This window comes from Chiloscyllium plagiosum, unplaced genomic scaffold (assembly GCF_037043375.1).
Source record: "Chiloscyllium plagiosum isolate Xiang-an unplaced genomic scaffold, Cpla_swu_hap1 HiC_scaffold_5, whole genome shotgun sequence".
NCBI classification, from domain to species: Eukaryota; Metazoa; Chordata; class Chondrichthyes; order Orectolobiformes; family Hemiscylliidae; genus Chiloscyllium; species Chiloscyllium plagiosum.
Genome location: NW_028270143.1, coordinates 126,874,548 through 126,890,507, shown reverse-complemented (window position 1 = coordinate 126,890,507; position 15,960 = coordinate 126,874,548). Strand labels below are relative to the sequence as shown.

At 46.5% G+C, this 15,960-nt stretch overlaps 1 protein-coding gene across 2 annotated transcripts in view; it reads right to left on the bottom strand.

The window, feature by feature from the left end:
- The window catches only part of lrrc24 (leucine rich repeat containing 24), a 50,067-nt gene that overhangs the window by 23,157 nt on the left and 10,950 nt on the right, over positions 1 to 15,960 (bottom strand). The window contains exon 2 of one of the 2 annotated variants that reach the window (XM_087987643.1): positions 2,313 to 2,482. In XM_087987643.1, coding sequence (XP_087843769.1) covers positions 2,313 to 2,480 — 168 coding nt within the window. In that variant the 5' untranslated portion in view covers positions 2,481 to 2,482. The remainder of the gene's footprint in view (positions 1 to 2,312; positions 2,483 to 15,960) is intronic. The other variant, XM_087987642.1, reaches the window with a different exon arrangement.

The window sequence follows — 15,960 nt, the reverse complement described above, 5'->3', positions numbered from 1 at the left end:
ACAGTTGCCTGAGGCTGGAATTGAACCTGGGACCCTGGTGCTGTGAGGCAGCAGTGCTAACCACTGAGCCACCGTGCCACCCTGTGCTTTCCTTTATCAGAGTATTGAGTACAGGAGTTGGGAGGTCATGTTGCAGGACATTGGTTAGGCCGCTGTTGGAATATTGCATGCAATTCTGGTCTCCTTCCTATCGGAAGGATATTGTGAAACTTGAAAGGGTTCAGAAAAGATTTACGAGGATGTTGCCAGGGTTGGAGGATCTGAGCTACAGGAAGAGGCTGAACAGGCTGTTTTCCCTGGAGCGTCGGAGGCTGAGGAGTGACTTCATAGATGTTTATAAAATCTTGAGGGGCATGGATAGGATAAATAGACAAAGTCTTTTCCCTGGATGGGGGAGTCCAGAACTAGAGGGCATAGGTTTAGGGTGAGAGGGGAAAAATTTAAAAGGGACTTAAGAGTCAACTTTTTCACACAGAGGGTGGTACGTGTGTGGAATGAGCTGCCAGAGGACGTGGTGGAGGCTGGTACAATTACAACATTTAAAAAGCTTTTGGATGGGTATATGAATAGGAAGGGTTTGGAGGGATGTGGGCCAGGTGCTGGCAAATGGGACTAGATCAAGTTAGGATATCTGGTCGGCATGGATGGGTTGGGCCGATGGATCTGTATCCTTGTGATTTTATAAATCTCTGTAAGGGTACCCCTCAATCTCTTATGTTCCAGGGAAAAAAGTCCCAACCTACCCAACCGCTCCTTATAATTCAAACCCTTCAGTTCCAGTAAAATCCTTGGAAATCTTTTCTGAACCCTTTCAAGTTTAAAAACATGTTTCCTATAGCAGGGAGACCAGAACTGAGCTGGTCTAATTGTATTCCAAAAGTAGCCTCACTAATGTCTTGTACAGCTGCAACATGACCTCCCAACTCCTGTACTCAATACTCTGACCAATAAAGGAAAGCATACCAAACTCCTTCTTCACTATCCTATCTACCTGCGATTCTACTTTCAAGGAGCTATGAACCTGTACTCCAAGGTCTCTTTGTTCAGCAACACTCCCTGGGACCTTACCATTAAGTGTATAAGTCCTGCTAAGATTTGCTTTCCCAAAATGCAGCACCTCACATTTATCTGAATTAAACTCCATCTGCCACTTCTCAGCCCATTGGCCCATCTGGTCCAGATCCCGTTGTAACCTTAGGTAACTCTCTTGACAGTGACTCTCCTTCCAGTACCTTTTCAGGAAGACCGTTTCAAGGACTCATGACCCTCTGAGAGAAAAAGAATGACCCCATCCCTATCTCAAATGGGTGATCCTGATTTTTAAACAGTGATACCTTGTTCTACATTCTCCCACAACCTCTCCATATCTGCCCTGTCAAGACCCCCCCAGAATTTAAATGTCTCAATTAAGTACCTTTTACTCTTCTAAACTCCAGCAGATACAAGCTCAGCCTGTCCACTCTTTCCTAATAATGCAACACACCCACTCCAGATATTAGTCTAGCAAACCCTCTCGGAACGGCCTCCAAAGCATCTACATTCTTCCTTAATAATCCGAACAATAATGTCCCTAGTACTCCAGATGTGGTCACACCAATGACCTGTGTAACTGAAGTATAATCTCCCCAAATATGCACTCGATTCCTCTTACTTACATTTTACCACTCTGTTAGCTTTTGTAATTCATTGCAGTATCTGCACATTCACACTTTTTTCATTCATGCACTCAGATACCCAGATTCCTCTGCATCTCGGAGCTCTGCAATCTCTTACTGTTTCGATGATGGGCTTCTTTTTTACTCTTCCTACCTACACTGTGTCTTTGAGTTTCATAGAATCCCTACAGTGTGGAAGCAGGCCATTCGGCCCATCAGGTCCACACTGACCCTCCTGTTCCTTTGATGCTGCCTGACCTGCTGCGCTTTTCCAGCAACACATTTTTAAGCTACACACTGACCCTCCAAAAGAGCATCCCATCTGGACCCATCTTCTACCTTTCCCACAGTTAACCCAACTAACATACACAATTCTGGACACTATGGGCAATTTAGCAGGGTCAATCCACCTAACCTGCAATCTTTGGACTATGAGAGGAAACCTACGCAGACACGGGGAGAACATACAAACTCCACACAGACAGTCGCCCGAGGCTGGAATCAAACCCAGGTCCCTGGCGCTGTGAGGCAGCAGTGCTAACCCCTGAGCCACCATGCCACCCCTATATTGTTGAAATGAATTTCACCTCTTGTTACTGACTCCGTGCAAACAGACGTGTGCCAGATGGAATTGCCAAGTCAGTCAGCTGGTGTTACCTGGGTAAAAGCGGGAATGTTGGGCGGCACAGCTGTGAGACCAAGAGAACCACACTCGACTGTTGTACTGTAACAACGACATCCTTCTAGACAGCCCTGGGAGCACAGCACCTGAAGGCTGAGGATGAGAAGGGTGATAATGAACTCCATTGGGTCAGTGTGGATCATCTCTGTGTAAACAAAGGCAGAGAAATTAACTTCTCAGTACATTCTGTCCATCCTTAAAAGGACCCTGCTAACAATCTCATTGTAACCACTCTAAATTCTCAAGATCAGGTCTTGACTGTACATGTAGAGTCATACAGCACAGAAATAGACCCTTCGGTCCAACACATCCATGCCAACCAGGTTTCCCAAATTAAACCAGTCCTAGTTACCTGTGTTTGGCCCATATCCCTCTAAACCTTTCCTATTCATGTACCTGTCCAAACGTCTATTAAATGCTTAACTGTACCTGCATCTACCACTTCCCCTGGCAGCTCGGATGCTGTGGTGTAAAATTCCAAGCAGTGGAATGTGGTGAAACGGTTAAAAATTATGTCCCAATACATGTGTGAATCTAACCGGAATGGAGGTGTTGCTTAGTCCCGTGTGAATCTTCTTATCTGTATGTAACCAGAATGGAATGTGTTTTTTAGCCTTGCTCTGCTGTTCACATGAATGTTTATATCTGGAAAAGAATAAAAAGCTGGAAAAGTCTCCAGTTCGGTGAGTCTGCTCCGGGGTTACGTTTAACCGCCGAGCGTGGGTTGTTGGCAACCGCTCTACAAGAACTGACGGCTCCCAGTTTTTGTAACATGTAGAGTGAGCATAAACCAGACCCGTTGTGCGACACTGCGGGGAATAAAATGCCCATATTCTAGCAGTCTCGCCTCTTGGTCGTTTGTTCTGTGTCAGACTACTCTCCTACGAACCTGACCTTGAGAATTTTTTAAAACATTTGGCGTAGTCGAGCAGGGTCAATCGCAATTGAGGAGAGATTTTGATACAGAACAATGTTTTGGAAAACGACTAAGAAACCAGAAGAACAAACTGTGGAGGTCCCGACCGTCCCGGGATGGCATGGATGTGGGCATGTACGTGGCAGTTTGTTTGAGAAAGGATCCCAGTCCTGCCGAAGAACCCCTTGCCTGGGGTACAGCGGAGGATGTGGGCATGTCCAAAAGGCTGAAGCGGAGTTAACAGAATTGAATGGGATTGAACTGAACTGAACTGAGTGGAACTGAAGTGAATCAAATTGAACGGAACAAAATGGAACTGAGCTAAATTGAATTGAAATGGACGGAACTGAATTGAACACAATTGAATTGAACTGAACAGACCTGAACTGAGCTGAATTGAACTACACTGAATTGACTGAACTGAAATTAACTGAAACGAATTGCATAATGTAACACATGTATTGGGCCAAGCAGTGGAATGTGGTGTAAAATTCCAAGCAGTGGAATGTGGTGAAACGGTTAAAAATTATGTCCCAATACATGTGTGAATCTAACCGGAATGGAGGTGTTGCTTAGTCCCGTGTGAATCTTCTTATCTGTATGTAACCAGAATGGAATGTGTTTTTTAGCCTTGCTCTGCTGTTCACATGAATGTTTATATCTGGAAAAGAATAAAAAGCTGGAAAAGTCTCCAGTTCGGTGAGTCTGCTCCGGGGTTACGTTTAACCGCCGAGCGTGGGTTGTTGGCAACCGCTCTACAAGAACTGACGGCTCCCAGTTTTTGTAACATGTAGAGTGAGCATAAACCAGACCCGTTGTGCGACACTGCGGGGAATAAAATGCCCATATTCTAGCAGTCTCGCCTCTTGGTCGTTTGTTCTGTGTCAGACTACTCTCCTACGAACCTGACCTTGAGAATTTTTTAAAACAGATGCTGCCTGACCTGCTGTGCTTTTCCAGCATCACTCTACTGTAGACTCTGGTTTCCAGCATCTGCACTCCTTGTTTTTACCTAGCTCATTCCGTATACTCATCAACCTCTGTATGAAATATTTGCCCCTCAGGTCCCTTTTAATTCTTTCCCCTCTCACTTTTAACCTATGCCCTCTAGTTATGAAAGTCAAACAGCTGTCCACCTGCTGTGGGAAGACCCACAATACCATTAGGGAGGGAATTCCAGGATTTTGACCCAGCAACAGTGACGGAATGGTGATATATTTCCAAGTCAGGATGGTGAATGGCTTGAAGGGCCTGTGCAGGTGGTGGTGTTCCAGACCTTAGGCCCCTGGTGGTTAAAGTGCGGTCACTTTTGGAGAGGCCTCTATCCCGCCAACCTACATGGGAGTAGGGACAAGACTTTTGTCCCACCCAGACTCCCCCCTGGTGACTGACTGCCCTTGGATGAGGGGTCACTGTATGTACTCAACAGGTTGTAAGCTCCCATTAAAACACTGCAATCCCGAGTACGAGTAGGCCATTTGGCCCCTCAACCATTGAATTCGTTGTGAATATGGGGTGACCCAATTATAACCTCAGCTCCACGAGACTGGGCCCAGCTGTACAGGCAAGAAATTGCCAGTGGGGACACAGCACAGACAGAGCAACAAGGGATCTTAAAGAGGTCAAAGGCTCCCACTTCAAGAGCCTGAGGCCTTAGAAAACAAGGGCTTGGGGCCTACTGGATAGAGAGAGATCTCTCTACAAACTTGTGGGCAGGGATTACTGGGGAAACTCACCCTTTTGTGACTAATGGGTGCTGGAGGGCATCATCAGTTAGGATAATGATATTTGGATTCAGTAGTATAAGTTTCTGTTTGATTTTTTTTGTTTGTGTTTGCTCTCGGTTTTGTGCCTGGAAAGGGCTGTTTTATTTTTCTTTCACGTTGATTTTGGACCCCTTAGAAAGAGCCATGGTTTTTTTTAATTTCAGCCCTGTAGTGTCCCTGCCCCAGGCGTGCTTGATGGGGCTTTGACTGAGTCAGGGAAGGTGTATTTTACTTTTGGACCCCTTGGTGCCCCTACCCCGAGAGTGGCTGATGGGGACGGAGTCAGGGGAAAGCCATTTTTTGTTTATTTATTCATTATCCTTTTCCAGAATCGAAGGGACTTTATGCTTGTTTCAAAAATCAAGGAAACTTTCTATTTACATATAGAGTAGAAAAAAACCTTACGCTGTCGTTTATTCAGCGCTGTCCCTATCCCAAGGTATCTGATGGGGGTAGGGTTAGGAAGGTCTTGAACTTTTTGTTCGTAACTTTTCATCTAAAACACAAGAGAACACTCACCACTTCCTGGGGACTAACTTGCGCACAGTGGCTCAGTGGTTGGCACTGCTGCCTCCCAGTGCCAGGGACTCGGGTGCGATTCTAGCCTCGGGTAACTGGGGAGTTTGCACATCTCCCCGTGTCTGTATAGGTTTCCTCCGGGTGCTCCAGTTTCCTCCCACAATCCAAAGGTATGCAGGTCAGGTGGATTGGCCATGCTAAAGTACCCATATTGCCCAGGGATATGTAGGCTAGGTGGGTTAGCCCTGGGAAATACAGAAATAGGGTGAGTGAGATGCTCTTAGGAGGGTCAGTGTAGACTTGATGGGCCAAATGGCCTGATTCCATCCTGTAGCGATTCTATGATTCCACGTACTTTTGAAATCACTTTATAGTTGACCAGAGGTCTGCAGAAAGTGAGGTCTGCAGATGCTGGAGATCAGAGATGGAAATGTGTTGCTGGAAAAGCGCAGCAGGTCAGGCAGCATCTAGGGAACAGGAGAATCGACGTTTCGGGCATTAGCCCTTCTTCAGATTTAAAACTAATGTTTCACGGATGGCCCATATATTTCACTTGGAGATCTAACAGTTCTGGTGCAGTCAGCTCACAAACTCAAGCTCAACTTAAAACTTTCGCTCCCTCCATCACTGACGCTCAGTAGCAGCGGTGTATACTATTTACAAGCTGCACTGCAGCAATTCACCAAAGATCCACAGACAGCACCTTCCAAATCCATGACCACTTCTATCTAAACGGACAAGGGCAGCAGATACATGGGAACACCACCCCCTGCATGTACCACTCCGAGCCCCTCACCATCCTAACTTGGAAATATATTGCCATTCCTCCACTGTCCCTGGGTTAAAATCCTGGAATTCCCCTCCCTAAGGGCATTGTGGGTCAACCCACAGCAGGTGAACTGCAGTGGTCCAAGAAGACAGCTCACCCCCACCTTCTCAAGGGGCATCTAGGGACGGGCAATAAATGCTGGGGCCAGCCAGGAACACACACATTCAGGAGTGCGAACAGAGACCTGTATATCACTCAATAACATCCAAATCAAGGCAGATGATATATGCCCAGAAGCCAAAACATTGAGTGTATTCAAGAGGCGTTGAGATATAGCACTTGGGATGAATGGGATCAAAGGTTATGGGGAGAAAGCAGGGTTAGGTTATTGAGTTGGACGATCAGCCATGATGGTGATGAATGGTAGAGCAGGCTCAAAGGGCTGAATGGCCTCCTCCCGCTGATATTTCTATGATTCACACAGGACTGGGCCTACTTGTCTTTGCAAAGCACCTCCAGTCTGAGGCATACCTTTGGTTTCAGTAGAATGTGAAATGTTTCCACCCACCCGAGGCCACTGGAAGCTGCTTGTTTAACTGACCTCAGCCTTGCTGTTCCTAATGAGCCCAGAACTAGTAAGGACTGTGAATGCAGAGAGCCCCGCCCGTTCTGTCTGACACACCTGCCACCCTGATCTGATCTTCAATATTGGGCTGGACCTTATTGCTTCCTCAATGTGAGGATGTCGGAAATAGATGCCTTGCGCCCTGCACCGTAATATTGTCTTTGGGCCATACCTTCATTGAAAGGGTAATGCAGTGTATCAAACATAGACCCACAAGGACAGGAGAATTAATTGAAGCTTTCTCAGTACAATTCTTCGTTAGGCTTAACCATCAGGGGCAGACCCCGGACCCTGGTTAACACACCGGGGGGCTGCCCCCAGACCCTGGTTAACACACTGGGGGGCTGCCCCCGGACCCTGGTTAACACACCGAGGGGCAGACCCCAGACCCTGGTTAACATGCCGGGGGGGGCAGACCCCCAGACCCTGGTTAACATGCCAGGGGCTGGCCCCAGACCCTGGTTAACACACCGGGGATTGGCCCCGGACCCTGGTTAACACATCAGGGGCTGGCCCCGGACTCTGCAGATATTTGGGATGAAGAGCTTGAAAAGGCCTGGCAGAACCCTCTGATAAAGTTTATCTTTCTCCTTGTAAAGGACATTTTCTCTCCAATGCAGCATGTGGTCTCAGCTAAAAGTAGAGCTGATCTCTTTATATTGGACAGCAGATACTGTGAATAAACAGCAGGGAGGTAGCTGTATTACAGAGCAGCATGACCAGTACAGCAATGATAATGTGTTTGGGGTTGGGGGTGGTGGGGAACGAGTCAGGAGACGACAGTCTCTCATCAAACTCCATTGGTACTTGATTTTCAATGCAAGAAAATATTAATGGAATTTTTAAATCTGCTAACACCCCTCCCACGTTCAGTCTTTGGAAAGTGTGCAGACGTCCCAGGGAGCAAGGGTGGCACTTGTTCAAGGCAAGAGCTTGTGCATCAAGTTATTTCTTTAAACATGGGAAGTCTGGTGAGCCTCAGATGCCACACAATTGTGGCTGGACAGGAGACACTCCCATTCCTCCTGCCTGCTGTCAGTGCATCAGAAGGGTTTGGACTTGACCCTAGAACTTGACACTAAAGGGCATAGGTTTAAGGTGAGAGGGGAAAGATATAAAAGAGACCTAAGGGGCAACCTTTTCACACAGAGGGTGGTACATGTATGGAATGAGCTGCCAGAGGAAGTGGTGGAGGCTGGTACAATTACTGCATTTAAAAGGCATCTGGATGAGTATATAAATAGGAAGGGTTTAGAGGGATATGGGCAAATGGGACTAGATTGGGTTGGGATATCTTGTCAACATTGACGAGTTGGATCGAAAGGCTGTTTCTGTGCTGTACATCTCTATGACTCTAAGTGGATTCGAGAATCTCAGAGCGTTTCCCCTGGAGAAGAGAGAGTTGAGAGGATGTTTGGTACAATGATGTCACAAGATGAAGCCGGTTTCTATTGTCCATCGCTAAGTTACCCAGAGGGCAGTTAAGAGTCAAGCCCATTGCTGTGGGTCCGGAGTCTCATGTTGGCCAGACCAGGTAAGGATGGCAGTTTCCTTCCCTGAAGAACGTTAGTGAATCAGATGTTCAAAGTCAAGGGAGAAGCAGATTAGGAGAAACATCTCAAGGGGAGCAAGAAGGATGGTGTAGTGTTTCAAACTGTTTGACAGAAAAATCAATGACGAGTAGTATCCAGGTCCCCATACCAACAAATCAACAATGGAAAGTCTGTGAGATTGCACATGATCCCAAATGTTTGACAGAAGCAACACAAGTGCGGATAAGTAACTACATTGGGTTGTGTCAGCTATTTAAAGCACATTTTCCTTTCATAACACTCGGCTCTAATTTGGTTAATGCCAATTTTAATTAATTTGTAACAGTAAAAGTTTTAAGACCGTAACACATAGAAGAAGTAGGCCATTCAGCCCATCACATCTGCTGCATCATTCAGTGTGGTCTTGGCTGATCTGATCATCCTCAACTCCACTTTCCTGCCTTTCCCCCATAACCTTTCACTGATTAAAATCTGTCTGTCTCAGCCTTGAATATACTTAATTCTGGATCAATGGTGCCGGAAGAGCACAGCAGTTCAGGATTCCTGATGAAGGGCTTTTGCCCGAAACGTCGATTTTGCTGAAGCTCCTCGGATGCTGCCTGAACTGCTGTGCTCTTCCAGCACCATTGATCCAGAATCTGGTTTCCAGCATCTGCAGTCATTGTTTTTACCTTAAATATACTTAAGCCTAGCATCGACAGCCCTCTGAGGTAAAGAATTCCACAGATGCACACTGTCTCCCCTAACTCAGTCCAGTGATGTGGGATTGATCATTAGCATTCTATATTTGGAGATACAGTGGGCAATGTGCACTATGGGACTAGCTCTCCTAACCATGGGCTGAATTTTCCCCGGCTCTACCCCAGTGGGATTGGAGGCCAAGGGGTGGCAGATTCCAATACATTCCCACTGCCAGGGAGTTTTCCCAATGTAATGTTGGGAATCAGGATTGACTGCCTAGTCCAAGGAACAAGTGGAAGCATCCGGAGAACGATGACTGAGAAGCAACATTCTAACCAGCACAAGAGTCATCTCAACAGGCCTGAAGAAGGGTCACTGGTCTTGAAACTCTGCTTTCTCTCACAGATGCTGAGTTTTTTCAGTAATTTCTGCTTTTGCTTCTGATTTCCAGCATTTGCAGTTCTTTAGGTTTTCATCTCAGTACATCCTACGAATTGCTGTCTAGTGTTCCCTTCATTAACAACACATTTTATTCTCCTCTCTGTGTCTGCCCACATGTAAGGGGGATTATGTAAGGAGATTGGATCTTTAATTAGTTGAACTGTGTACTAACGATTCATAATTGTTTACCTTGTGGCTGACCACATCAACTCCCCCTCCCACTCTGACAAGGACATGCAAGTCCTGGGCCTCCTCCACCGCCACAAATCCAAGCCATCTGATACCTGGAGGAAAGACACCTCATCTTCTGCCTTTGGACCCTCCAACCACACAGCATCGATGTCGACTTCACCCATTTCCAAATCTCCCCCCTCCCCGACCTCATCCCAGATCCAACCCTCCAACTCGGCACTGCCCTCTTGACCTGTCCCACCTGTTCATCTTCGTTCCCACCTATGCACTCCACCCTCCCCACCGACCAATCACCATCACCCCTCAACCTGCATCTACCTATCGCCTTCTCAGCTACCTTCCCCCCTAGAACCACCCCCATCCCCCATTTATCTCTTAGCCCCCTTCCACCCCACATTCCTGATGAAAGGCTTATGCCCGAAATGTTGACTCTCCTGCTCCTTGGTTGCTGCCTGACCTGCTGCAATTTTCTAGCACTACACCTTTTGACTCTATCTGTAGCTAGAGTCTAATTGCTTGGAATAAGTAGTAATTTTCATTAAATCCATGCTTTCTACCAATGTGGCTCTGGAAGGTTGATAAATTGAGGAACGCTGTGTACTTTTCAAAAAAAATCTTTAACATTTATGATGACCCTCAGGGTTCTCCATTACACTCCCCTAGTGAGGAATGGTACAATGGTCCTCATTAAGGCCTCAGTTTGAGGTGGTTTTCAGAGCCTCAGCTCTCACTGTGATGGTCAAACCCAGTCCTATGATTCTGATATTCCAGAACAGTAAACTGAACAAGATAGAAGCAGAGGACCAGGCTCTCTTCACTCAGCAATCAGCTCACTCTGCCTGTCTCTCTCACACAGTGAAACATTCTTCATTATCATACATCCTCCATCGATATTTTCAGGCCCCCGCTGTTCCCCAGGGTCTGGAATGAGAACTCACCATCCTCTCCCCAACATGCCATTTCTCGGAATTCCAAACTACCCTGAGGTTTGCTTCCTATCTCCCGTGGATTTTCCAGACCCTTTGGGGCGTTCATCATTCATTCCCTGGGATTGATTACTGGAGCAAACGTTATCCGTTGTGTTTGGATTACCCCTTCCAACGGATCTGTTACAGGTCATTCTCCAAAACGTGCGTTTTGTCGACGCGAATTCGCTGTAACATGATTGACAAATTGGGGACGCCATTTCGAAAGCACAAACATTTAAAAAATGTGTTGGCTGTACCATGATTACATCGCCAACACTTTCAGCGCTGTTTCTAAACTTGTTACAACATAGTGTTGCACAAGAGCACAACCATCACATTACAGAAGAACTGATTGGATTTTATCACATATTCGCCAGGATCTATGCCTGGATTACAGATTCTCTTTAACCTATTTCTGGTTAACTAGGATCTGTTCATGGATTCCTTCATCCCTTCCTTTTCCCGTCCCTCCTTGGCCATCACCTTTGAACCACATGAGATTGAGCAGAACACAGAGAGAGCGATGGGAAAGGTGAGAGAGAAGCTGTGCCCTGATTTCAGGAGCGTGATGTGACTGGAGACGCTCCAAGCTCATTTTCCAGGGAACCTTTCGGTCTGTTGGCAATGTCATGCACATCAGGACCTGTCAATCTGAATTATTTCCACCCCACTGTAATCAGGTAATGAGATTTAATCAAAATTCCAGCAGCAAACACGAACTAGCATTGCATACAAATGGAGTGCTAGAAATCTTGGCAATGCTGCAATACACTGGACCAATGAAGTGGTTTTGTAATTTGACATAAAACATAGTCTGATAGTTAGATTTACTGTTGCCATGTGTACCAAAATACAGTGAAAAGTCTTGTTTTGCGTGCAACACAGGCAGATCCTACCAGAGAAGGTGTATCAGGGTAACAGAACAGAGTGCCGAATACAGTGTTACAACCGCAGAGAGAAAGAGAGAAAGAGGAATCAGCGTTAATATTTGAGAGGTCTGTTCAAAAGTCTGATAATAGTGGGGAAGAAGTTGATCTTGAACATGTTCACACCTGTATTAGATTCATAGAATCATAGAAATGTACAGCATGGAAACAGACCCTTCGGTCTAACCCGTCCATGCCGACCAGATATCCCAACCCAATCTAGTCCCACCTGCCAGCACCCGGCCCATATCCCTCCAAACCCTTCCTATTCATATACCCATCCAGATGCCTCTTAAATGTTGCAATTGTACCAGCCTCCACCACATCCTCTGGCAGCTCATTCCATACACGTACCACCCTCTGTGTGAAAAAGTTGTCCCTTAGGTCTCTTTTATATCTTTCCTCTCTCACCCTCAACCTATGCCCTCTAGTTCTGGACTCCCCGACCCCAGGGAAAATACTTTGTCTATTTACCATATCCATGCCTCTCATGATTTTATAAACCTTTATGAGGTCATTCTTCAGCCTCCGACGCTCCAGGGAAAACAGCCCCAGCCTATTCAACCTCTCCTAATAGCTCAAATCCTCCAACCCTGGCAACATCCTTGTAAATATTTTCTGAACCCTTTCAAGTTTCACAACATCTTTCCGATAGGAAGGAGACCAGAATTGCACGCAATATTCCAACAGTGGCCTAACCAATGTCCTGTACAGCCGCAACATGACCTCCCAACTCCTGGACTCAATACTCTGACCAATAAAGGAAAGAATACCATACGCCTCCTTCACTACCCTATCTACCTGTGACTCCACTTTCAAGGAGCTATGAACCTGCACTCCCAGGTCTCTTTGTTCAACAACACTCCCTAGGACCTTACCATTAAGTGTATACGTCCTGCTAAGATTTGCTTTCCCAAAATGCAGCACCTCGCATTTATCTGAATTAAACTCCATCTGCCACTTCTCAGCCCATTGGCCCATCTGGTGCAGATCCTGTTGTAATCTGATGTAACCTTCTTCGCTGTCCACTACACCTCCAATTTTGGTGTCATCTGCAAACTTACTAACTGTACCTCTTATGCTCGCATCCAAATCATTTATGTAAATGATAAAAAGGAGAGGACCCAGCACCGATCCTTGTGGCACTCCACTGGTCACAGGCCTCCAGTCTGAAAAACAACCCTCCACCACCACCCTCTGTCTTCTACCTTTGAGCCAGTTCTATATCAAAATGGCTAGTTCTCCCTGTATTCCATGAGATCTAACCTTGCTCACCAGCTGCCCATGGGGAACCTTGTCGAACATCTTACTGAATCCATATAGATCACATCTACTGCTTTGCTGTCATCAATCCTCTTTGTTACTTCTTCAAAAAACTCAATCAAGTTTGGGAAACATGATTTCCCATGCACAGCCATGTTGACTATCCCTAATCAGTCCTTGCCTTTCCAAATACATGTACATCCTGTCCCTCAGGATTCCCTCCAACAACTTACCCACCACTGATGTCAGGCTCATTGGTCTAGAATTCCCTGGCTTGTCTTTACCGCCCTTCTAAACAGTGGCACCATGTTTGCCAACCTCCAGTCTTCCAGCACCTCACCTGTGACTGTCGATGATACAAATATCTCAGCAAGAGGCCCAGCAATCACTTCTCTAGCTTCCCACAGAGTTCTCGGGTACACCTGATCAGGTCCTGGGGATTTATCTTTTATATCTTCTGCCCAATGGAAGAGGATGAAGGAGAGTATAATTGGGGTGGGAGGGATCTTTGATGATGTTGGCGTCAATGGATGGAAGGCTGGTTTGTGTGATGGACTGGCCTGTGTTCACAACTCTCTTTAGGTCTTGCAGTGATGCATTCAGTTGGGATGCTTTCTGTAGTGCATCTCTAACAATTGGTGAGAATCCTTGTGGAACATGCTAAATTTCCTTAGCTTCCCAAGGAAGTAGAGACATTGTTGTGTTTTCTTGACCATTGTGTCAAGGTGGGCGGACCAGGACAGAATGTTGGTGATCATCACTCCCAGGAACTTGATGCTCTCGACCCTCCCTACCTCAGCACCATTGATGCAGAGAGGAACATGCCCTCCACTCCACTTCCTGAAGTCGATGACCAGCTCCTTCGTTTTGCTGACCGTGATGGGGAGGTTGTTGTCTTTATACCGTGCTGTTAAGCACTCAATCTCCTTCCTGTACTCTATCTTGCCATTGCTTGAGATCTAACACCAACAGTGGCATCATCAGCAAACTTGTAAATGGAGTTGTTGTGGAATTTGACCACAGAGTTGTGAGTGTATAAGGAGTATTGTAAGGAGCTGGGTACACAGCCTCATGGAGCACTGGGTGTTGGGGATTACGGCGGACGAGGTCTATTCTGACTGATTGCATTCTGCGGGCCAGGAAGTCAAGGACCCAGTTACAGAAGATGTCGCAGAGTCTAGGTTGTGGAGTTTTGAGATGAGTTTATTTGGAATTACGGTGTTGAAGGCAGAACTGTTGTTAATAAGTAGGAGCCTGACGTAGGTATCCTTGATGAAGGGCTTTTGCCCGAAACATCGATTTTACTGCTCCTCAGATGCTGCGTGAACTGCTGTGCTCTTCCAGCACCACTAATCCAGGAGTAGGTGTCCTTGTTGTCCAGATGTTCCAGAGATGAGGGTAGGACCAGGGAGATGGCGTCTGCCATGGGCCTGTTGCACCGGTAGGCGAATTGCAAGGGATTGAGGCAGGCTGGAAGGCTGGAGCTGATGTGAGCCATGACTAATCTGATGAAGCTCTTTGTAATAATGGAGGTCAGAGCCACCAGGTGGCAGTCATTGAGGCACGCTGCATGATCTTTCTTAGGCACTGGGATGATGGTGATCTTGGAGCAGTTGGGGACTTCAGATTGTAGTAAGGAGAGGTTAAAGATGTCAGCGAATACTCCGACCAGCTGACCCCTGCAGGATCTGAGTGCATGGCCAGGGACTCCATCCGGGCTGGTCGCTTTCCATGGGTTTACTCTCCAGAAAGCTGATCTAATATCTGCGGCAGTGACCATGGGTACAGCTGTACCCGAGACTGTGAGGGCATCATTTCACTGACCTTGTGATCAAAACGAGCAGAGATTACATTGAGCTCGTCAGGGAGGGATGCCCTGTTACCCACAATTCAGTTCGACTTCCTTTGTAGTCCATTATGCCGTGTAAGCCTTGCCACAAGCAATGGGTGTCTGCGTGGTTAGTCTAGGTCTCAAGCTTAGTTTGGTATTGTCTCCTGCCATCTCTGATGGCCTTATGAAGGTTATACCTGGATTTCCTGTATAGGTCAGTGTTTGCCCGACTTGAACACCTCAGACCTGGACTTCAGCAGTGAGTGGATTTCCCATGGTTCCTCCATGGTTTGCGATTGGGAAATGTAAACATAAGTTTAAGTTGTTGTCTGGGTTCTCTCCTTATGGACTTGACACAAACTAAAGCATCCCACCCCGATAGAAACACAGACCTTAGTGTTCTCCCTATCTCCACAGCACTTTGATAAAACTAGCCACTTTAGAGGGAGAGAGGTTAATAGGCATGAAGGGAGGTTGTCACTTCGAGTTGAGCAACTCAAACTTTATCCTTGTTGGTTATGATTTAATCACTGAGCATAACAATCCATATTCAAAATTTAAAAAGCCCAAATCTCTCGATTAGATTCCAGTCTATAACTCACTCCAGGGTATCTGTTATATAAACCATCCCGAACCCCTCAATTCGATTCTAGTCTGTAGCTCACTCCCATTATTATAGATAGAGTAGAATCCCTACAGTGTGGAAATAGGCCCTTCGGCCCAACAAGTCCACACTGACCCTTTGAAGAGTAACCCACCCAGACCCATTCCCCTACTCTATTACTGTACATTTACCCCTGACTAATGCACCTAACCTACACATCCCTGAACACTATGGGCAATTTATCCTAACCTGCACATCTTTGGACTGTGGGAGGAAACCGGAGCACCCAGAGGAAACCCACGCAGACACGGGGAGAATGTGCAAACTCCACACAGACACCCGAGGTGTTTGACCATGAGACACAACTAAGAGATTATATCTCTCGCACACTAACAGCATTGGAATAGAACATACTTCCCCCACATTCCCCTCCTCCACTATATCAACACCCCCCCCCATTCCCCTCCCCACTCCCCTCACCCCCTGCATCAACACCCCCCCATTCCCCTCTCAATAGACAAGACAATAGACAATAGACAATAGACAATAGGTGCAGGAGTAGGCCATTC